The sequence below is a fragment of the Convolutriloba macropyga genome, chromosome 8 (genome assembly GCF_964194025.1).
Source record: "Convolutriloba macropyga chromosome 8, txConMacr16.3, whole genome shotgun sequence".
Classification (NCBI taxonomy): Eukaryota; Metazoa; Xenacoelomorpha; order Acoela; family Convolutidae; genus Convolutriloba; species Convolutriloba macropyga.
The window spans coordinates 31,376,574-31,401,378 of NC_134475.1; the positions used below are offsets into that span (position 1 = coordinate 31,376,574).

Consider the following 24,805-nt stretch of genomic DNA (forward strand, 5'->3'; position numbering starts at 1 on the left):
ACTGCTTTTGCAGATAACTCTGCCGACGAATTATCTGTATTTTTGCATGAGAACTTAAGAAAGCTGAATTTGTCAAAGCTGAAATTTAGTTTGGTTGAACCAGAGTGTTCAATGGCTCTGTTTATATGAAGAGTTTGACGAATGAACTTTATTTCAAGTCCAAATCAACAGCTGGCTTAACTCAAACTGATTTCTTGAAGTTTGAAAGCTGTTTTCCTAATAACAAAAAGATCGTCCGGTCTGTCTATTTGTAGCCCCCATTAAATTAAAGCCCACCATCTGGAACACTAAACTGGAGGTGGGGTGACTTTAATGTCAAAGACACAGTTGTACTAAAGAAAAAAGTGTTTCCAAGTAGAGACTCAATATTTGCCTCATGAAAAAATATTATTCTGGGAAGATACTTGGAGCACCAATTAGAAACGTAGATTCAATTTTCATCACTTGGGAATTGAGAAAGTAGACAAAAATGTGCTGAAATTTTGAGAAACGAAGTGTGAACATTTTCGAACACAATTATTCAATGACAGCGTTTAATTTTTTCAGGAATAATTCTGCTCAAAGGCAACAAGTAAAGCTTTCAAAGGATGTTAAGATAAAGATTAAAAATAGATGGAACAATTCTTCAAAAGAAAGTTTAATCTCATTAATTCAATCAAACAGGTGATGCACCGGACCTTCAAACAGAGCATTGGGCAACCGAGATTTAACAAACTAGATTCTGTTGCGCGATCTTCTGCTGAATCCGAGAGTTTTGCATAATTAAAAGGGCTAAAAGGTTTCTTTTATATTAGTGTTCAGGTAAAATGCTCAAACCTCTATAAACGATAGAGGGCAAGAAAGGTAGAATTCTTCAGGAAAACGACCAAACTTCGTCTCTTTGACACGAAGCGTATAATTTAAATTAAGCAGCGTCAATACGGAAGCTGATTGTTACGATCTGCATAGTTGGGAAACATTCTCAGCAATTTTGGTAGCTCTAGATCAGGGGGGAATTATTGAATTGTTGCACTAAGCAAGTTTTGATACTAAATCTCAAGACACAGAGATTCCATTGCGAAGTGTGATAATTTTTTTTTGCCAAAACAGTTGTTCCGTGTGTCAATTTTAAGGCACTTTATTCTGTTGATTCTGAAAGAAATCCGGAGGTACAGCCGATAAGCATTGGAAACACATTGAGATGATTACCTGGAAAAGCAGTATCTGACTTGACAGAAGATGATTTAGCTTAGTTAATTGATACTGAGCCGATTGCAGGAGGTCTTTCCTGTGGTACCGTGGGGTCTGTACATGGAGTCAGATAACTCTATGTAGAAAAAAAAACTTTTAACTTGTTGCTAACTGAAGCAAAAAATGCTTTCAATTCCTTAAGTTGCAATTCTGCTTTTTTGTATAGCAGATACCAAGGCAAATCTAAGCTCGTACAAAGTGAACCACATTTTATCTTGTACAGTGAAGAAGGCACAACTCAAGGGGAACCACAGTAGTAAGTAAATACTGTCTCAAGAGAGGGGGGGTTATCCTACGATACTTAAACATGGGATAATAGGGGGTTATCCTAGACGGAAAGGGATTAACTTTCATTCTTTACCAGATGTGACTATCTCCAAGGCGGCAAACTTGTTTTCGGTCAAACAGCCAACTTTGTTCTAAATTTCGTTCCGATAAGAGCTGCAAGTGAACAATTTATTGAAACGTATTTTAGCACTCATAAACACAAAATTTACACGGTTAGGAATTCAAAAGGCGCAATTTACGTAGTTAAGTACAATAAGTTTATTGTCTGCGTGCAACTTTAAATGCTGGTTCTTCTTCATAATCGCTACTACTACTACTTTCACTGCACTCATTAGCTTCATAATTAATGAATGGGTTAGGGGAGGAAGAGCTGGAGCTGGTGGTAGCATCGAAATCTACGATATCATCGCTATCAATATCGTCCTCGTTAATAATACTTGTCATTGCAAATCCCGGGTCAGGTGTTTCCCATTCTTCCGGGCTTTCACTTATTGTTGTATCAGGTACAACAAAACTATTATTATGGTCCCAGTTTGGACTCGAATCTAGGAGAAGGTGAGCATAATTTTCTACATTTTCGTAGTCCCACTCTACTTCATCGCTATCCCAAGAAAAATCTTCGACTCGGCAATGATCAATTTTATAGTGGCCGAATGGTAGTGTTTTAATTCCCTCGTTCAAAATGTGGCGTTTATTATCAAAAGCAGAGAGACATATTTTATTCGTTGAAACCGTTTGTAGAACATGCTTTTCCGAAACAATCCTTGTGTTTTCAGCGCGCAGTGTACTACCAGTCACAAGTGTATTATTGTAGTCTGCATGTCGAAGCAAATTTTGGGCTGCTCTTGTTATTCCTTTGGCGGACATTTTTCGGTTACCTATGAACAGAAAAAAGCAGTCAAATTATGACAATCATACAAGGTTAGTTGGTACTTTGTTAGTTTTTTCTTGAATCATTAAACGTAAAATACTCACTAGTGGAAGTAATGCTGTACAGCTTTGGCTTCAGGCATATAAACTCTTTTATATAATCCCCAGCAAATTCGTCTTTGAATTTTAAGACGACGCGCTTATTTTCTTCGCTGTAGAGTTCGTGATCTTCTGGGTAATTTGAGAAGTCGAATTGATCAAGAACATTGCTCTCCTTCAGTTCACGGTAGAGATCTTCACAATTGATCCGGTATAGCAAGCTATCAGTATCACTATAAAGTAATCGACAGTCAAATGAAGATCGCATTGTTCCATAGTGAAACTGATACATGTAGTATTTCGCTAGATCAAGTATTGTGGCCCCTACTATAGTTGGTGTATCCCAATAGATCTTTCTTGGGCGGGAGGAGAGAGCTGCCATGTTCTCGCCAAACACTTTGAATTTTTCAAACTCAAACTTGCTTACTATGGTTAGGGTTCGTCTTGCGTCTCTCGTAAGCTCGATTTTCATCCGTCGACGTTTCGATTCGCAGTTTTTCCCATAAACGGCGTTGTTCATTAGTTTATAGAAACTCTCCTCAAATTTATTCGAAGCCGCTTGTCTCTTCTCACTGTTCAGGGTTATATAGGGTGTTAACCAATTGTTTTGAGTAAACTGTAGCACACGATGCATTTTCCTCACGACTAATCCCAAGTTAACATACAGTTTCAACAGCTTGTAATGCAGCACATAATGGTCTTTGTCGAAGAAAGTCTGCAACAGTTTTGGAACTTTTGAGGGGGGTAAGTTATGACTCTCTCGCAAATTCACTTGGTAGTCACTGAGCCAGTCATCCTCAACAATATTTTTCGATGGTGCGAGGGGGAAGTCCTGATGGTAATCGTGTAGACTTGCTGGATAATGCAAGTCGACTTCCACGAAGTAACCGACAGGGTTATCATCAGGACAGTTTAGTATCTCAGCCAGTGTAATATCAGAGTTAAGCGTAAAATCTGACTGAGGGAGTTTTTCATTTTGCATGACGCCACCGTATAGGTTATTGGCGTCCACGCAGAAGCCAAATGTCGAGGGTTGTGAAGAGTCGTAATCTGGTAAATATTTATTATTTGCTGTAAACTTTCTCATCTCGTAGACTGAACATACTCCCCCACGTACTGCTCCTTCTATCATATCGAGGTGCTCGCGTTCTGTAAGCAATTCGACCTCCGCCTTGCATATTCTCAAGGATGCTTCCTTAGCCATATTTGGCAGTGTGTAAAAGTGCATGCAATCGAGTTTGTAGGTGGAGAAACTGAGCTCTCTGTGGAATTCACAAACGCATGCGAGAAGAGCGCAATCGGTTTTCAGGTATGCATCGTGGTAGTCTTGTAGAGTTTGGCAATTCAGAGTGTTCCACATGGTCTTGGCGTGGTTCAAGTTTTCTTGAGTTATTGTTACTGCGTTTCCTTCTAAAGTGTTACGCCATTCATTAAGAGGCGGTAAGGATTTTTCACTGAACTTTTCTCGACCGCTAACATATGAATAGGGGTAATATCCTTTTTGCTGCAGGAGCTTCAATTCTGTTGAGGATAGGTTAGGAAAGACAGAAGCAAGTATTCCAAAACGATCTCTTGGTAAAATGTCAACCAACTTTTCGAGAGACGAATTCATCATTTTGAATGAATCAATGAACCTCAGATTTTCATACTTTTTGATCACTTTTCCATCATCTAGGGTTATGGTCTCCACGAGTACTCCAAAATTCATGGAAATGTATTTTTCATCAGTAGATGGAATTACACTTACAGTGGTCGTTGGCTCACAAGATTGGAGGGCTAAACAAATGTGATGACGGTCATAATTTTGTATATTATGACCCACCACAGGGGTAAAGTTGACGTTCCTTCGTGCTCGATTGCATTTTTCATGAGCCCAGCCAAGAAATTGTCCGCTGTAGTGGCAGTGATCCAGATCAATTGATGATTGTTCATCATTATCGTCAAAGGCTTCGTTACATATCCAACATTCGCTAGCTGCACTTTTCGGATACTGGCTACGGTCACCTCTGAAGAAAGGAAAAGCTCGTTTGCGCTTGTATATATCCTTGGCTAGTGTGTGTAACATGTTTACAAATTTAGTAATGCAATCTTCAGAGCTGTCCACGTGGAAGAAGATGGGTTTTGTTGAGTAGTGATCAATTACCGCAAGTGAAAACCCACAGGGCTCGTGTTTTTCAATAACTCTGGTGTATGAGTTGTTCCCGTGGGGCGTGCATCCTGCTACTGGATACAAGAAGGATTCGAAGTCAAAGTAAATGACTAATGGAACAAACCAGGTAGCGGCCAAGTTTTTGAATTTATATAAATTTTTTCCCGGAGCTGGTAATCGAACAACAGCCGGCGCATTTTCACAGCAGGTTTCCATATGTGCGGTAAGCTTTGCAAGGCCTTCTTCACACAACCAGAAACAATTCCGGCAAATATGGAACGCAAAGCGAAATTTGGTATTTCGGAGTTGACAGACTACCTTAACCAAGTTGGTAATCAACACATAATGGTAACAGTCTGCTTCGTATAAAAGCAAAAGATCCATTGTGAAGTTTGAGACAAACTTTGACACTCTGAGTGGAAATAAGTCTCTACCATCATAACCAAAAACGTTGATTCGAACTTCATTTAGATTTTCGAACTGATTGATGTCTTCTAGCCCCATGGGCATATCGAAGTGTCCAGTTGGTTGATGAAGGTTGGCTTGCTTGTACGTTTCGGGTGAAGTTTTGTCTGTGTTGTAGTTCCTTCCTGGTCGATCTAAGCTAATATTGTTGTGCATATGATATGCAGCAATATAGCAGTAAAGGAAGCAATTTGCGTCCTCATGGTTACGAATATTAAGTAAACCGCGGCAATTTTGTAACTTTGATGGTAACGCAATGTAAGACGAGCCAGTTATAGGTCGGTAACGGGCAAAGTTCACAATTATTTTGATAACTTTCTCAAGCACCCAACCACTACCATTAGACGCAAATGTCGTAAGCACTATCATCATCTTCTCGACCATAGTCCAGAAGGTCTCACTGCTAAGTCCCTGACTATACACCGGTGTCATGAGCGAATTTGCATAAATTTCAATAAGCTCATCTTCCTGATCTTCGTTTTGACTCGGCTTTCGAAGTTGAAGATGAGCACTAAATTGAACTTTTTGTGATCCTTGTGAGAGTTTTTGTTCTATAAGCGAATCGATTTGTGGTTTATGCTGGAGCATGAACTGAATAAGGTCTGTGTTGGCTTGGGTTGGTGATGGCGGCAGATGGTAGCTCTGAAGGGTACCATTAAAGGCAGTTTCGGCCGGTGCTTGAGTTGGTTGGAATTGATCGCCAAAGACAGGTAAAGAATGCAAAGAACTCATATGCTGAGCAAATAATCTGGTGTCGTTAAAGCCCATATAGCAGGACCGACAACAATTTGTAAATTTTTGATGACAAGTCCTCATGTGTTGTTCCAGTTCAGAAAGTTTTCTACAAGTGAATGTACAAATACAACAGGTAAAGACTGGTAAACCTACTTCGTCGGGATGGTAGCGATGCTCATGGCGAGATTGATTTCCTCTGTTTGCAAAAGTTGCCGAACAATATTTGCAATTGAAAACCATAGTTGAAAAATTCAAGATTCAAAAGTTAACAGAGATAATGACAACTTTCGTAAACATGTAACTCAACTTCAAATGGCGAATTTATTTCTATTCCACACGAGGTTCATATAAGACGCGCGCAATTCAAACTTTCAAAATTTTCGAATTTGATTGGATAATAAGAGCGCGTCCCCGCTTTAGTCAACTACTATGAACATATCAAGTTGCGTTGAACGTAAAGTAGCGCTTGACTTTACGTTTCTCACTGAACAACACTGACATGATAAAACTTGTTTGTTATTTTCGAATTATTAGTACAATATATAAAAAGATTTTTTTAAAACCAGGGGTAGTTCTTTTTAGTTATTAGTTATATGTGATGTAAGAAAGCATATCAATTGCAATTTTTTGATTTGCTAACTTTTAGGTTTAGTCAAAGTAAACTTTTATGAATTTTCAATGATCTTTCAATCAAATATTTTAATCTTTTTTCTTCATTTTCATAGATAATATGCTCCAATGACATAAGGGTAGAGGAAACATTTGTGTTTGAATCCGTTAGATGTAATATTACACTCCAGTAGCCTACATAAAAAGAAAGTTTTGATTTGATTTCCATAGAATTTTTGAATAATATTGCAAAAACATCGCTTTTTTGTACACTTTGTTAAATTTTAAGTACAAGGGATGCTTTGGACGGTTATCATGCACAGTTTTATTACTGTCACGGTGTTTGAACAGCTAAAAAATCTACTAAAAACAAATGAAATGTTCAATTTTTTTCGCTTAATGTTGCAAAAAAAGCGATTTTTGTATTTTTTTTACTGTAGATGCCGATGGGTGCGTCTGACGATGTTGGTCATCATAACCAAAAATGCTCCCCGGGCACTAAAACGCAAGAACCGACAAGAAAAAAGCCCTCATCTTTATCAGGAAAAAAGTTAGATTTTCTGTCAATCATGATCAATCAATGTCATCACATGACAGCCAATGACAAGCCCCCTGTTGCAAGCATTTTTCGATGACAGCTGTTATGAGATGATTTTATCTCCAGCCCCCAAAAAATCGGTTTTTTAGAAAAAACCTGGTGTATCATTATTATTTCGGGTACTTCAATTGCTAATTAATGCCAGATGTTAATGAGACGTTAATGTCCAGATGTTTTGAAAATCGGTGAAGGAGCCGTTTTTCGACCCTGACCCTTATGACCAAAAGTGACAAGCATGTACCACTGATTACAAATCCGTTTAAAAAAATGGGAATTTTTTTTTCGTTAATTACTAATTAGACTAATTAGTTGCTAATTAGCTGTTAATTAATGGTTAATTATCTCATGAAGGATTGAGTTTATTTTGACGAGCGTTATGAGTTTTTTTGTAGTACAGTGTCTGATAGTGTCAATCCATTAGTCAGTTTCATCCCAACTATCTGTTGGAGCCGACTTTTTTGGGGTCAAAGGTCACCATGAAAAACAAAAAAAAATTTTTCGTTTTTTTTCAACTTTTTTAGAAGAAATGTGGTCAATTTTTTTATTCATATCGGTAGCCCACAAAAAACAGTTGGTAATGGCGTTCAGGTTTTGAGTTTTCGTTCCGTCGAAAAAAATTTATTAAGCAAAAAAACCGGAAAAATCTCAATTTAAAAAAAAATCCTTTTTTTTCCTCCTTTTTGCTGAAAAAATGATGTTTTACTAGTTTAACTAACACCTGAAGGTATACCCAACAGGAGGGCTGATATTATATCAGCATATGAAGAACGATTTGTTAAATGAAGTTTTTGTTTGATAAGGACTTTATGCATTTTTTGAAGCTTTTGTTCAAACCTAATTTTACATTTCAATATCTTTCTCAACAAATTTTCTCTCAACCAATCAGAAGCTTGTTTGCTTCCTGCTATATATTCGAACACGTTTGAACATGTCCATTTTGGAATTTGTCTCCCAACTTTGTCTCACTAAACAGTACTGTTTTTGTGAACATGTTTGAACATGTCCATTTTTGTAAAATTCTGATTCTAAAGTCTGCTAGCTACGTAAAAACATTAAAAGAAGAGTGTCAATTAGCGAGCTATTCACAAAAGATAGTAACACAACACACCAAAGTGCAAAGGAAAAACAATTCAATATTAAATAAGTTGTTAGAGGTCAAAAAAGTCCATTAGAGAGTCTTCTTGTTTTCGTTTTTTTGGTGCTGCGCACACTACTGGAGTTTCTGAGCAATTGGGTGTCTTGACATCGGCTGAATTTGTTTGGGGTTGTGGTGTCTGAAAGTTTGAACCAGATAAAATGTTGACATCAAACTGACTTGCAAAATTGTCAGAGATCTTGTTCTTCCTCTGGAAATCCTCAAAGAGTGACGGACTTGGGGTTGGAGTAAAAGTTGGGCTTGGATCCACAGCAGGAGTTGTTGGAACACTGACTGAAACACTCGGTGGCTGACTGTCCGGTGAGGATGGTGATGATTTGACACCCCACATATCACCCAAATTTTCATAGGCTTGACATGTACCGAGTTGATTCTCGAATAAGGGCACACAATCGCAGTCGTATCTGTACAAGATACGTCTCACTTCCTCCGGCAAAGTTTCTTCAGTCGAATGCATTTGTGGTATAGTTTTGGTGGTAAGTGTCCTCCAGAAGTAATGATACTGGATTCAGCCGGCTCCGTTTTTTCCGGTAGGGCAGCAATAGCGTTAATAAATAGCTTCGGTATCAAACAATGCTGGTATGTGTACCACAAATCGTTTTTTCTTTTCTGTTGTATCAGAACGACAAAATTTTCAAACACGGTTAGGTAAACAAGAGTTCTCTCAAAAGAGATAGCAGACTCCGAAAGAATTTTCACGGACATTGTTTTCAAGTTCAAGTTCGATTCAATAGTTAACTGTTAAGTAAGAGCAAAAGAAAGAAATGAACACAAGTACAAATTTCTTTCCCAACATGTGTTTCGCAAGGTTCGCCTTATCTAAGACCAAACAAATGATTGGAGCATAATCACACCTAGTTGCCTAATATATTGTATATAACATGTGGTTAGCCACACTGTTAATCCTTTACAGAGGAATTTGGGGTCACATCTGTTTTGTATTGGTTTTATGTAAATTGTGTGTGGTCTCTGCACTATTTTATCTAGGGTCACATCTGTTCCAAATCAACTTGTATGTAAAATACATGGGTGCCTACACTATTAATGGTTAACTATCTCCCACACAGAAGTGGGGGTTGTGGTAGTAAATTTATTGCTTTCTATACAAAACACATGTACTTGTTATCTTTGTTCTCAAGTAGGTTCTGGTGGTTTATAGAGGTATGGTTTTAATTAACTATTATCTAAAAATGAACACAAGTACAAAATTCTTTCCCAACATGTTTTTCGCAAGGTTCGTCTTTTCTAAGACCAAACAAATGATTGGAGCATGGACACACCTAGTTGCATAATATATTGTATATAGCATGTGGCTAGCCGCACTGTGGTTCCTTTACAGAGGAATTTGGGGTCACATCTGTTTTGTATTGGTTTTATGTAATTTGTGTGTGGTCTCTACACTATACTATCTAGGGTCACATCTGTTCTAAATCAACTTGTAATATATATGGGTCCCTACACTATTAATGTTTATCTCTCTCCCACACAGAAGGGTGGAGTTGTGTTGATAAATTTATTGTTTTATATACAAAACACATGTATTTGTTGTCTTTGTTCGCAAGTAGGTTCTGGTAGTTTATAGAGGTATGGTTTTAATTAACTATTATCTAAGGTCACATACGTATAAAAGTCTAAAATGAACAGTCTCAAGTACGCCGTGGGGCGTACTTGAGAATGTATTTACCAATCACTTGGATTTAATTAAAAATATGACGACACTGGTTTGACCCCAACTTGCCGCGCCTCTTAACTTCGTAGTTATTTACATTAAGAGCAAGTGATAAAACAAGTTGCCTACCATGCCTTTTACTTCCTCAAAAGACACACAGTTTGGAGATTGCTATTTCGACATTTCCCAAACAGAAAAGCGTTTGGTCAGGGCAACTTTAAAAACGTACGAGAGAACCGGAACATATGTGTTTCTAAAGTTGTTCAAGAAAGCGGCCGAGGATTACGAGTTTGAACAGAGAATTTCTCTGACTCTAGAAGAGTTTGGAAATTTAGTCAAAAAAGCAGAAAAAATACGTGAAGCTGCTGCAACGCAAGATTCAAAACCACCCCCAGCAAAGAAGCAGAAATTTGATCAGTGTAGTAGAGATGGTGGAAGCAATGTTTGAGCGATCTCCCAACTATTTCAAACAATTTCAAAAGCAGTTCAAGTTTTTAATTGCTGATGAAAAGCCAAACTTAACAGCTTCGAATAACTATGCTGTGTGTCCTCATTTTGAGTCTGAATTTTGTCAGTTACCAACTAACCAATTTCACGTTCTGATTGAGAGTGCAATCGATGTTGAGACCATGAAGCCAATCAAAATTTTTGCAGTTCCCTGTCTCTTCACTACCTTCAGACACTTATTTTCAACCTCAACGAGTCTGGAATTTAAAGGAGATACATTTTCAAAATTACAGCTTGCCGTTGACTTTAATAACAAATCTGGAGAGAAAATGGATACAGCAAATGTACGCAGGCGACTTCCACCCTTGGCAACAGCGGCAACCAAACTATCAAAATCTACAGCGGTCACTAGCGGAATCTCAAAAACATTGGCGAGATCTACATCAATTGTACCACAGAAAACAATTCACAATTTTGTATGTTCTACAATTTCTTCGAAAACTCAAACTGATCAATTTAGTAGTGAAACTTTAAAAAGAGTGGAATCAATTTTGAGTGGTCCTCATTCTGGTGCTTTTTGTCAGATTATGGATATTTTTATGAGTGGTTTTGGAAAACTAAACATTGATTCTGATTTACTATTTGTTCGTCTTGTATATGAAGAAAAAATTCAGTTTTAAAAAAAAAATTTATTTCACAATATTAGTTTTGTTAGAGCATCATGTGAAGAGCAAAGCGAATCAATTGAAAATCACTACAATTTACAATTTGTCTATCATCAAATATTAAATGAGCAATAAAAATACAAAAGAGTCCACACAATTCTGAGTTTTGACCTTGAATTGGTTGGTTTTCAAGTAATTGGTGAAACTGTACATTATTTTTTGCAAGTCGTTGATAAATATTCTTGTAAGAAGACAAGGATCGTCCAAGGGGATCAGCAAACAGAAGATGGTCGTTCTTTTTACAAATGAGGAGCCAGTGCGTGCCAGGACTTTGAGATTTTGACGCATTTACTATTAAAAAAGTATTTGATTTCAATTTTGAAGGAAAATTGTCTGCTGCAAATACACCTCGAAATTTGTGCTTTAGTTTTTGACATCTCTGAATTAAACCATTAATATCATCTTCGTCCATCATCAGTTTGTTAGAATATGATTTTTTGACACTCGTCGCGCAGTATCAACAAAAATTGTACTAGCTTTTTCTCCAATAATAAAAATTTCAATGTTGGTCGGTAACGCTGCTGAAAACTTCAACTCGATAGATATGGAGCAGTTTGTTAGCTCCGGGTGTATAAAATCATGAGAAGCTTGTTGGGTGCTAGTCAGATCAAATACCATTATAAAATGGTTGGGATAGTCTGACAGACTTATTCCGTGTCCATTGTCAATATAGGCTAAATCCGATATTGTATTAAAATAAAGGCGTTTGTTATCAGTTGTAGATATTGGGCTATCAGCCACTGGTAACCCGTTGCGATAAATATATATCTGTTCCAAGTCAAATTTTTGAAAATGAAAAGGATTTTGCATGTTGTTGCCCAAAAAAGCTTCGTTCGTATTGAGACAAATTGCTAGTCTTCGGATTGGCTCTCGTGCAAAAATGTCCTCTTGCTTCCAACTATGCAGACCAGTTGAAGCCAAAAACGTCTTTGTCAAAGTTTCAAAGTAGGGATAGGCAGCAGGGCTAGTAAGCAAGGTTTTTTCAATGGCAGACACGACCTCGTCATTCAATGTCATCTTGCGAACGTACAAATTAGCTTCAACAATTTTCACCTCGTAATGTTTTGCAGCATCATCCGAAATGATAACAAAATCATCAATAGATCATCTGAATGCAATACGAAGAGTTACACCACTGAGCAGATGTTTATCACATGTGAAAAAGTCTACCGCTACTTTACCATAAAAAGTGCATTCTGCTGACTCTCTGACCGAGTTTTTTCTTCGAGCAATTTCACCTGCTTTTATTGCAGATGGATCTTCTTCGTAAGAATAGCCTTGACATGCCAACCAAGTGTTCTTTGCGTCTTTGTTATGTGAGAACTCAGTTTCTATAAAACTCTTGTGTGCGTAATTTCCATTTGCGTTAGAGATTTTTAACCCGTTGGCTGACACTGTGCAGTCAGAGAAAAGTGAATGTAGCACATTATTGCAAAAGTATGGAGCATCGGTTTTAGCAGTGTCAGCAGTAGCTGCCCCGTCATATTTGAGATCAGCTCCCGAAGACTGAACAATTTTGCATTTGACTTCCAAAAAAATTTTTTGTAAATCAATAAAGTTGTTACGGTCACCAGTTACCTCGAACTCTAACATGGGTCCATCAGGACTATAAACAGGTCCCAATTTTTGACAAAAACTTCCATCGAAAGTCACCAAGAGCGCCGGCTTCTCAAACAGATCCAAAGAGCTATGGGTTGCTTCGTTTGGTAACAGGTTAGCGATCATATTTAACTTGAGAAAAGAAATCAGACCGACTTCTTTTTGGAACTTTTGTTTTGAAATGACCAACTTTTGTTTGATTAATCTTTTTCTTGGTGATTTTTTTGAGCGACTCCTAATCGTTTTTCTTTGTTGCCGAAATCTTGCTCCCCCTGTTTGTTTTTTAACAGTGTTGCTTATTGTATTTTTGAGTGCTTGTTTGGGTGATTTTTTACTGCTGACAACGTCTAGCAGCTCTGGAACACTTTGCTTTAAAAGTTCTTTTCCAATACGTTTTGCAGTAGGAAGAATGAAACGTCGAGCTAGGGGCAAAGCGACCCGCCCAATTCCCGCAGCTAATGCACCAAAACCACTGCCTCTTTGCCGGTAGTGGCCAGAGAAATGTGGTAAGGATGTTGCTTGGTTAGCGTAGTAAGAGTCCATGCTAATTGGAAAATTTTTTGAACTGAAGAGTTAAAATGACTTTACCGGTTCCCGAAAAGGGAACCAATTCTCCCGTTTCTGTGCGAAGCTCAATCGATATTGATTGTATGGTGTTTGATAAGAGTTTTTTGTAATCTAAATTGGAAAAAACAATTCGATGAGTTGGTTCAAGCTCGCAGACACTACCGTTTTTCAGACGTTGTTTTGAATCAATGACTCGAAGCAAGGGGGCTTTTGTATCACCGACGTACTGGTACTCAATAATATTCGTATATATAAAAATTAAGTGCTTTCCCGAGCAAAGATCAACGGGAAATTCTCCATAGTACGCTGCCGTTTCATCACTTTTCATTAGTCTGTTTGATGTTGCGCTTTTCATTTTGTACCCGATGTGTACTCCACTGCCATCTGGAATGCCCGAAAAACCAATAATGCTGGGAATTTCTTTACTGGGAAAAGTAATTCCTTCATTTTTACCCATCAAAATTTCAAACTTTCCAGTTTTCTTGATCTCTCTGAATGAAAAGTTTGGTAGTCCAACAGTTCGTTTGATAGTAGTTAGTATGTCAACAACTGAATTATAAGTTCTTGTCATGATAGACAATTTTTCACCGTTATACGGACGAGAGATCACATTGGCTTCGGTAGCCCTTTTCTGGCTGTCTTCGTACCCTTTTAAGCTATATACTACCATGTCTCCATTTACAATATGCTCAATTTTTGTGGGGAAAATGATCTCGCTGAGAGCTACTCTCCAGTCACCAGCGAGTTGAATTTCATCATTGAAAAAGTTTCGAAATGAACTGAGGGTGTTAGAGTCAAAAATTTCCATTGAAGCAGATGAAATAAAATGCACAGTGAATTCATCGGTGAAACGGTTTTCACTCATTTTTCTCTACACGAACAAGCTGTAACTCTGGTTGATAAAATTTACCATCAATTTTTTCACCGTTTGCATCAATAAGTGAATACGTTGGCGGATTGAAGGTTGCTAAGCTTTCTACTTCAAAAACTTCGTCGGTGAAAGATTGTTTATACCCTTTCCTGAAGGCTTCGTCTTTTTTGACAATTCTAACAAAATCTCCAACGTAAAATTTGGGTCTCTGAAACTTGATTGTTTGAGCGCTCAACGAGACAAGTCGTGGAACATCCTTTTTAGTTACTTTATTTGGAGCAAGTTTGGTTACTCGGTTGACTCGTGAATTAATTGTTTTCACAAATTGATCCAGTTTATCTATGTAGGAGTATGTCCACTTTTCTTCAAGGTACTTGTAGATAATGTTTTTTAGTGACCGAATGTTCCGCTCTGCGAATGCAGACTTTTTTTCACTAAAAGTGCTGTATAAATGAATTCCTCGTTTGTTGCATAAGGTTTTGAAGGCTCCAAGAAACTCTGTACCATCATCAACCCATACTTTTTGTGGTTGCTTGTTTTTTATCATTTTTTTAAAGGCCGAGGCAGTTTCCGTTGCATACTTTGTTTTTAAGGGCTCCACACGAAGGTATCTGGAAAGACAGTCGACCGCAACCAATAAATATTTAACATTTCTGTTGTATTTTGCTAGTTTATCCACAAAAGCCAAGTCAACGGACCAAATTTCATTTATGTCTTTTACTATTACTTTAAGTCTTGGAAATCGTAAACGAATTGGGCGATATTTTGTAAAAGATGACTTGGTTTCCAAGTATGTCTTAACTTTACCAAATGATAATTTGCTTTGGGTTTTTAATCGCTTTGGGTTTCCAAACGATGCAGGTCCCTTCAAATACAGTTGATCCAACGTTTTTTTCTCAGAAGAAGTAAGACCATTTTTGCTGTTTGGTCTCTCCTTCTGCCGTCTTTTCTCTTGTGCTCGTTTTTCTTTGGTTGGTAACTTGATAACCGCTTCCTGATTGTCCTCGTGGGCTTGCAAAAATTTCTTCTTCGCTTTCGGATGCTTCCAAGATCTGTTTGGCATAGGTATTCGAAACTAAATGAGGTGGAAGATCGAGAGCTAATAATGCTCGAGAATATTTTTGAATGTCAATTTTCTTTGTTGACTGCTGTGTGTTATACAAAAAAGTTGACGCTTTTAAGCCAAGTGGTTGGTTATCAATATGAATGATACCACCTGGATCTTCAATGGATATTGTCGGGGATTCTAATATCTTGTTGAGAATGATTTCTGCTCTTCCGATTTTATTTTTCTCCATCACTCCCAAATCTCTCATTATTGACTCAAACGTTGTAGTTGTACTTTTTTTGACAATAGGTTCAATTTCACTGTCATCACTCATCGGCTCCTCTTTTTCCTCATGATCTGTTTCAACATTTATGCTGGGTTCTGTCTGGACTGCTCCATTCTCTTTTTCACTTTTTTCCGGATTTTGTAACATGTTTCTTTGAATGAGAGACAATTGCGTGGCTTTCTGTTTGTAGACAGGATTGTCAAAAATTTCACTTTTTGCCGGTTGTGTTGACATGAACATTCTTTTGGGAATTAAGATAAATTCTTCAGTATACATTATCACTTCTGCAGATGAAGGTAACACGAGAGAGCAATACCTTTCAAAAGAACCGTGTTTTTAGCAAAAATCTGCCTTTTATTTTTTAAACTTGTTTGTTTAGATAAAAGTTTTTTAAATGAATTTTCATGACCTTGTATTAATGTCTTCTTGACGGGAACGTTACCGTTGACAACATTAAGCAAACACTCGCAAAGAAAGTTAATAAAACTAATTGGTGCCGACTTGATTAGTTCTTTTGACTTTATGTCCGATGTCTCTAACATTCGCCGCAGCATACAAAGCTCTTTCTCTCTCATTACTCAAATTGGTTACAACAGCTTTAGCTGGGGGAAGGTAAAAAACGGATGGTCCTGGTGGAACAATATTGGAGCAGTAACGTAAAACGTCCGATGTTTTTGGATCCAGATCGATCAGTAAATGACCAAAGGGTTGTTTGGTTGCTAGCTCGTAGCTATCTTTCAAAAATTGCGTGTTATTAAGCTGTCGACCAATTAAACCAATCTGTTGAATGTCACGGGGTGATTTAAATAAAATGATGTGTGTTGTATTAAGATCAATAGTTCGTGACCATTTACTTTGTTGAAATAAATTGTGTTTTACGTAAATTACACTAATGTTTTTGTGACGTCCTGCTGTAGCCAATTTCGAAAACTCTTTGTCATTAAAAATCTCTTCACATGAATCGTCAAACACCAGCAGACAGTTTTCGAGCTCCGATATCAGATCGAAGCTTGAAAATTTGGTAAACTGTATGTTTAATTTTGCCTCTAGTGACTTAAATTTGGGTTGTTCATGTTGGTAGAAATAAAAAATCGAGAGGAACTTTGGAGAAAAAGTGTTTTCGAGTAACATTCTGAAAATAAGCTCTATTTTTCCACAACATGACGGACCGCAAACAGCCATAAACAACCGGTCAGTTGTTGAAATGATTTTATTCATAATTTTGGGTTGGGAAGAGCGTATCCAACTGTACAAGAAAGAAGAGAAAACCAAAATGTAGACTCTTCACATTCAAGCTGGAAAAACACAAGTTTTACCAGAGAAACTAATGAGAAAAATTATAATAAAAACTTGTGTAAAATAAACAACTTCTGATCGTGGTATCCTTGAATTACAAAACCTCCATGATCGTCTTTCATGGTGATTATCATCAAACACTAAGTCAGTTATTGCCCCGCCTGTATCTAACTGATCCTCTGCTTTACTCATTTCAAAATAAATTTCTTAAAAAAAGAGGTAAATTTGGTTATTTCATTATATAAATTTCATAAGATACAAATTGTGAGTTTTGATTATCATTGATAAAAGTAATGGTGTAGTTCGCATTTACTCTGTCAGTTTTTTCTCTGAAAACAATTGACTGTACGTTGTTCTTTTCAATTCTTCGTCTTATTTCAGCTGGAAGGCTCTTATCCTTCAGTGACATCAGAACTGGTTCTGCATGCTTGGGCATAGGTAAAGGGGTTAGTTTCAGCTTTCGCATTTTCTCTTCCAAAGACATGGTACAATTGGAAGTACTCCAAAAGTGAAAGGTATTTCTTGAAGGCTTCTATTTCAGCTCCAGTACAGACAATTTGCTGTCTCCTCAGTACAGTTTGACCACGACTGTCAACTTTTTCCTCTTTGACAAATGTAGCTGTTAATTGATTTTCATCCGCTATACAACTGTAAACCACTAAATTTGGGGACAAGTTCACTTGAAGTAGAGACGATGCTGCTTTCTCGGACCGTCGATTCATTCGTTAGCCACAGGTAAAAAAGGGTAGCTTTTTTTCTTGCACAGTGTTGATTTCTTTGCCGCTTAGGACAGCTTAAAACATGTAAAGTACAAATTGGTGTCTCGTGAAAAAATTTCAAATTTTCAATTTTTGGACATAATAAAATCTCTAAATTGATAACGTCCTTTTTGAGAAGTTTCTGAATAGTTTCTGTTTTTTCTGTTCCCTTCGCATAAAAAGTTGCCAAGGGAAATCGAAGTGCTATGCTATCAAAAATTTGTTGCAAATAACAATATGGATAATCTCCACTCTCCCAATTCAAACCATGGAGATATTTTGACACCCAACTGTAGGATCGTCTCTCACTCGAAGACAGTATGTTGAATGAAGTTGGGGGTAAAAATGACACAGTATCGCAATAATTTTCTGTCGAAACAGCTAGTTCTTTGATAATAAAACCAGACTTTTTATGTCGAAAGCCTTCAAAATCAAGAACAACTGGTCTTGATTTCAACATTCCAGCAAACTGAATAAATTGCTTTTAAAAGTCTTTACATATAGACAGAAGGCAAGTCCTGTCACGTGACCAAGATACTCGTTTGTCACTGGACACGGTAGGACATACGAATAGCCCGGCCCTTTTTCACTATATTCAAAGACAAAACCTGAAGCGTCGTGAAGTATAGCATGCAACCTCAAAATTTTGTAAGATTTGAAATACTTGTCCAGAGACGAATTATCAATACCAATCAGTCCACCATAGGGTCTCATTTTCATCGCAATATCCAAATCAAGATCAGGATCCAAGTACTGACATGTTGCCAAGAAATAAAGAAACCTTTCACCGTATTGAAAATAATCCTTTTTCAATTCCTTGTAAATTTCGTGAATAGCTTTCAAATCAACCGTCGCTAGAGTTGTCATGGCGGAAAATGAGTTTCAAGGCCGCCTAATCCCCTTAATCCCTTTCCGTCTAGGATAACCCCCTATTATCCCATGTTTAAGTATCGTAGGATAACCCCCCCCCCCCCTCTCTTGAGACAGTATTTACTTACTACTAACCACATTTCATGTTGGTTCATACATTTGCCTTCATGCCACTGATTGAAAGCTTCCAAAGCCCGAATAAACACATTCAAAGTTTGAATTGAAATGAAGCTGCTGCTTGCGCTAATCTAAAGGTTTTAACTATGGCTCAGAAAAAGATAGTGGGCCAAGGTTTCGATATAAACCAAAATTAGCAAGATTTTTCTTATTGTTAATTAAAGTTACTCTGCCCAAGCTCAACGCTGTTCTGATTAACTTGGTTTAAACTAAATCGGGAAAACTGTTCTGAAGAGGTTTGAATGATGGCAAATACATTTGATGGACATCAAAGGATTTGTACAACAAACAGTTAATGAGTGGCAAGAGAAAACTCAGGTTTTCTTCAAGTCCTTTGAGTACTGTCCTCATGAATCTGTTTCAGCTTTCATAAAATCAGGCTGACTTTTAAATTTTTCTGATGAATGTTTAGCCAAGATGCAAAGATTTTTTGAAAACCTTACAGGACTCAAAAAGAAGCACAATTTTATCTCCATCAGAAATTAAAGTAATGGTCTTGACGTGATGCGTAAGATATTCTGCTTATCAGCAACGCACGGTGATTTGGGATTAACAAACCCCGGTTGCAAAGCCGAAGAACCATTCTATACCTCCACAAAATCGAAAATTTGGAACACAAGTTTAACCAATTGCCTGTTTTCAGAGATGAAGCTTGTTTTAAGAACTATTTTTTTTTGTCGTTCTGCGAGCAAATTGTTGAAATTTTAGCCAAAATCTTCTTTAAAGCTCAATTTTTGAGCATCCAGGAATAAGTCATTATCGGCAAACTTTCAATACTTCATAAAAGTACTGTTTATTTAGCTATACCAATCCTTAACTGACGCTGTGATCAGTTTGATTGAAATTGGAAATGAACACCAAATACAGAAAATAAAAACATTTGATTTTGTTCTCGCAAAGTTTTTTTTCCCACAGCCTATTGAGACAAAAGTCATTGTTCAAATAACTTCATTGCTGCAATAACTTTGTTGAGTGATTTGATGCTCTGTAAATTGTGCAAATCGATTGTCGGACAATTATGTGCACTACAAGGAACCATTCGTTAATGTTTTTCACATTGCTGACTATAAGACCGTTTTGTTCAAAACGCGATTATTCTTGATAATGTTTGGAGAATTTACCGATTGGTGAGTTTTTAAATTGAGGTCTTTAAATAGAGAGAAAAAGACTGACTTGTTTATATTTGTGATAGTTTTGAAGTATTAGTCGATCCAGATCCTGGAATTGTTGCCACATCTATCGATGGGTTATGCCCAATCCGACTCTGGGGCCGACAAGTTCATCAAACTAAAGTTTGTCTTCGTTTCCCAGCTCAGTATCCCAGCATGGCTTCTTTTATAAATGCTTCCGATTAACAATATTTTCTTGCGCAGTGCAAAAAGTTTTGACGCCACCAGTAGATGCGGTGTAATCTACTCATGTTGCGTCGTTACCTGTTCATGGTATGAAAACTGATTTAGTTCAAATTTTGCAGGAGGAAAATGTTGTTGAAGTTTGTCAATGCTAAGGGTGCAAAGTCCGCAACCTTCACTTTTTGATGAAATTTTGTCACAAGCGGAAACTTCTATTTCAATCAGGTTTAGGCATCAAAAACCTAACAGAAAGTTGCACGGATTGGTTTTTAACAGACTTAATTATTAATAGATTAAGTCAAATCTGCCAATATAAATTTCCAGTTTTCTCATATAACAAGATGCCATTGTACGAGATTGTCCCTAATTAAGAGCTGCAGCCTCTGAGATTCACTTCAAGTCCCAAATCAGTTTCCATCATTCCAAGTTCTCTACAATGAATTTGTAATTTTTATCCTTAATTGATGATATTACAAAGCCGGTATTTTTTAAAAAGAAATTACGTGATATAATTACTTTTCTGACCCTACTTAGTGAGGAGGAACTATATACTCAAACAGGTTTTTTTGTTCAGTCAAATTTGGCCGATCGATATATTCGTTTTAGAGAATCGCTATTGATATCACTGAAGAGCTCTTTGAGCGTAGAATTGGAAATTCAAAGAAAATTTTTTGTAATTTCCCTTTATTCCAGGAGTTATTGTGGTTTAAAATTTTTGAGAGCATTTCATATTAATGCTCAGTGCGTCATGTCTGCTATATTTTAGAACCTTTGTATCAAAATCTTAATTAAAAATTATTTAATGATAAAATATGGACCCATTTGGAGTTCCTATGAGGTGAGCAGCGATAGAAAACTAGTTTTGGTCTCATCGGGAAGATAACAATCTAATGAACTCGAAGTATATTGGCGAACTGTTTTCTTCAATTGTTTTTACAAGTTTTTTGGTTCCTCCATTGTTATCCAGATATAAGTCATTAATCCTATCACAGAAATGAACGACAAACTCCATTTCCGACCAAAAGAGGCGAGTAGCTTCGGAGAATCATCGCTCATGGTTTTTATAGCTTCGACCCTGTGTTTTCGTTTTTTTTAAATTTAATTGTTGTGTTTCGCTTGAATTTGTTACCTTTTTTAAGTTCTATAGTTTTTTGGTTATCAATAAGTGCAACTGGGGTTCCTAATAAAGAATAGGTCAACATATCTAAAGCATTGAATGCATACCTCTTTGCTGTTAAGACATTGAAAGTAATTTGTCAAAAAAATTGAATGTTATTTCCAAATTTAATTTCATTTTTGAACTTGTAGGTTGGTTCCAAAAATGACAGGTCGCATATGCTTAATAATGAATCAACAGTTTGTCTGGTTAGAAGCTTTATTTTCCAATATTGGGCTCTATAACTTAGATGCTACAAGTTTTCTTTTTATTATTTTCGTTTTTTTTTTCAAAATTTTTGTTCTTTTTGATTTTTTGTAGCGCTGTCACAATATCAAAGGTTACCACTGACCTTTAGGAGATTTTGGGAATCTGAGGGGAACATGAAGCAGGTTATCAGCGATAGTTTTTGGTTTTAATGGCTTCTTAAGGGTTTCTTTTGAAATCTCGATTTTTAACTTTAATTGTGGTCGTATTGGCAGTCCTAAGATTTATTCTCATTAAAGTTGATTGTGTTGGCTTCCCAATGAGTCAAAAGTAACGCGTTCAGTGAGTTCCGTTGACAGATTTTGGTTATATTTGCTGTGATATTACGAGTTCTCTTCAAATTTTGTGATTTACATCAGTTCCCAATTATTGTTTTTAAACTTCAATATCGATTACTAGTGAAAGATCCAATATGTGCTGAAAAGAGAAACGATTTAACGAAGTTTTTAATGAATAGGTTTAACGTATCGAAGTTTTTCTTGTGAACTATTTTTTTTTGAAAACTTTGACACTTCCCTTTCATTTTTTTTCTAGTTTCCAGTCTTTGCCTGTAATTGGCTAAGAGTTCTGGCTACGAATTTTAATTGTTTCTTGGCTAAAATTTCTTCTGATTATTGACAGGTCTTAAAGAGTTGTCTTGTTTCTACGGAGTTAGTGAACAAACTCAAAGCCGTATAAGGTATGTTAATAGCTTATGGTTGTGTTGATTTTGTTTGTTTTCATTTTATAAAAATTTTCTGAGCATTTCCAGTTTGTTCCTCTTTTTGCAACTTCAACCTAAAGCTAATTAATGAGAGGCCTCATGCACTTCATGTAATTGAGTTTTTAACTTCTCTATATGTTTTATGTTACAACCGTTTTGTATCTCGATCACCACGCATTTTCTTCCAAATTTTGTAAGTGATCAGTTTTTGTGCTTTTTGTCCTGCATTATGCTATTTGTGCGTAAATTATCGAGTTAACAACAAGTCCTGTTGAATTTCAAAGAGAACCAAGTGAACATATACAGTTTTTCATATCCATAGTTTTTGAAATAATAGAAATTGTGATTGAAATAACGACGTATAACATTCGGATACTAGCTGATGATTTTAATGGTTTCAATACATTGTATTTTTGTAAATTTGCAAATTTTCTCTGATTCCGGATCTGCAGATATTTTGCAGTCCTGTTCTACCTATTAGTCTCACCAGAGAAAGCGCCCAATGCTTCGTGAGGACTGACAAGTAAAATTACCTAGAATTTTATCGTTACAAGCTCGTGTTTTTTTTATGACTTTTGAAATTATTTAGTTTCAAAATATTCGACAAATTTTCCAAACGCGGCCCATTTTATTCTTATTGTCGACTGGTTGGGTAGTCCCGTTTTTGCTTTTGTGTATTTTGATGTTTGTATTGTCTCGTAGTCTTATTAATGGCAGACATCATAAGTTTTGTAATGCGGCATGGCATTATATAATTCAGTTAGTACTTTGGATGTGTAACAATCTTTTTACTCAAACATCTATTTGTGTATATCTCTTCTAATCTCTTATTTTGGCAGATTTTTAGGTAAAAAAGGAGTATGAGCGGGGTCGTAACATTATGTGAGGACGCACATTACCGAGCCACCTTGTGTTTATCTAGTCTCATTTCTCTCAAATTAAGCCAAATTGTGATACAACCGTCGTTCACGGAAAACTACAGTAGTTCATAGTTTTTGTTTGTATTATTTTTGTTATATATTTTAAACAAAAACATGGTATTGCATGTGACCGTTTTTCAGATGTGGCTGAAGTGCAGGTCAAGTTTACAGCAGTAGCCATGATGCTAGACTACAAACGTCGGTCTCAACAACACAACAAAACAAGGAGATACACTTTAGTTGTTGACAAGCAGAAAGGAGGAGGAGCTACAAGCATACGTGAACAACTGCTACAACTAACACGTTGATTAAAGCAACCCTTCAAAAACAAAACATTTGCTTTCTTTCGTAGAGCGCGCTTTCTCTCAAGTGGAATTCGAAAATCATCTAAGATGTCATTAAGGAAAAGGCTTTCTATCTGCTAAAATTGAACTTATTCGGCATCATTATTTACATAGCAACAAAGTAACGTTGAATGAACAAACGTTATACATTTATAAATGTATTTATAGGAATTACTAAAAAAAACGAGCGTTCTTAAACAGCAGCACGAATGCCAATTTTAACCTCTACTATTATAGATAGACGCCAAACCAAACAAGGTACCGTCCTTAATGGTTATTCTTCTACTATTTACATAAACACGCAACATATGCCAAGAATATAAATATTTCCCCTGAATCTCAGTACAATTTTTCAACAAGCCTTAATTTCAAACTCATAGATCCTGCTAGGGCAGATCCAATTTGGGCTCATTTTACAGCCTTAAAGTATAAAGAGTTAGGGCTGCTTATTTCTTCGCGCGAAGTAGACTTACCTAGTTCTCTCAGACTAACCAACTCTATAAAGCACTCGCGATAAACTTCATTTATTACGGTGGTAAGCTATTACAGCACCGGAGTCTATGATATACACATAGTGCAACTATCTGATAGATTGACTAAAGTCAAGCGCTATATAAAAGAGAGTTGATTCCTCTCAGTTTCCGATTGGCTGAAGGTTTATATTCAGTTTTTCATCTCTTGTCGAGTGGTGGAGCTGAGGTCCCCGTCAAGTGAAGTTTGTGACTAGGAATATTCAGTAAGTGGTCCACGTCCTGTCAAGCGTTGAGCCAGTCAGGGCGCCAGCAGTCTCCCACTGTCATGTGAAGATTTGTTTCCAGCTGGGTGGAAAGTTGTAGTCTGTGGTATCTGTCAATGGTACAGAGAGGTTTCATTCCATCTCTTTGTTAGTACGGTTCTGTTCCCATCGGATTTTTTAGCTTACCTCCTGGTTTAAGTCCAATATTAGTTACTGTGACCTACTTAATCATTGAAACCTTCTTAGTTTAATTCCCACTGAGTAAGTTCCCAAAAAAGAAAAGAAAAAAAATGTTCCTATCCTTCAATTTATGAGATGGATAATTTTTAAGAGAAAAACAAGCAAGACAGTTATAAATCAACGAAAAAGAATTAAAATAAAAATATAGTTTTTGGGGAGTTTTGTTAGATCTGTATCTCGGTACCCCAACAATGACCCGGAGAGGTGCGCGCATCAGCGGTGCTCCAAATCGGAGATCGAGGCCTTGTTGTCTGGGTCCCGGAAGCATTCGATGAATTCGTCGTCCCTCGCAAAACAAGCAGCCAGAAACTGAGGGCACAGGTCCGCATTGCAATGCAGCTGCATAGCATATAGATGATTGTTCTCTTTTTGCCAGTTTGTCCATGATCCAGTCTCTGTAGAGGAAGTTGAAAGTATGGCAGTACATACACTCGACAGATCCTTCTTCTGCACATTTGAGATACTCGAACGGCACCAATATTGGTCGGTTGGTCCTTGTGTACCCGGTACAAAGAGCTAAGCGTTCAGGATCGAAATTCCTTCGCAGTACTTAGGATCTATGATGGACAAATAAT

The 24,805-nt window shown here is 36.9% G+C and overlaps 2 protein-coding genes across 3 annotated transcripts in view; one reads left to right on the plus strand and one right to left on the minus strand.

Moving 5' to 3' along the window:
* LOC142344082 (uncharacterized) overlaps positions 1-24,805 on the plus strand; it is a 57,843-nt gene that overhangs the window by 19,163 nt on the left and 13,875 nt on the right. The window contains exon 4 of one of the 2 annotated variants that reach the window (XR_012759241.1): positions 23,052-23,512. Coding sequence is in view for 1 of the 2 variants with exons in the window: in XM_075395564.1 (XP_075251679.1) it covers positions 23,052-23,218 (167 nt within the window). In the remaining variant the exon portion in view is untranslated. Of the gene's footprint in view, positions 1-23,051; positions 23,597-24,805 lie in introns of those variants that run through there. The other variant, XM_075395564.1, reaches the window with a different exon arrangement.
* Positions 1,620-3,250, minus strand: LOC142344081 (uncharacterized). Its single transcript, XM_075395563.1, has 2 exons — positions 2,494-3,250; positions 1,620-2,396 (listed from the first exon to the last, which is right to left on the minus strand). Exons 1-2 carry the CDS (start codon positions 3,119-3,121, stop codon positions 1,777-1,779), a joined length of 1,248 nt encoding a protein of 415 aa, XP_075251678.1. The 5' UTR covers positions 3,122-3,250; the 3' UTR covers positions 1,620-1,776.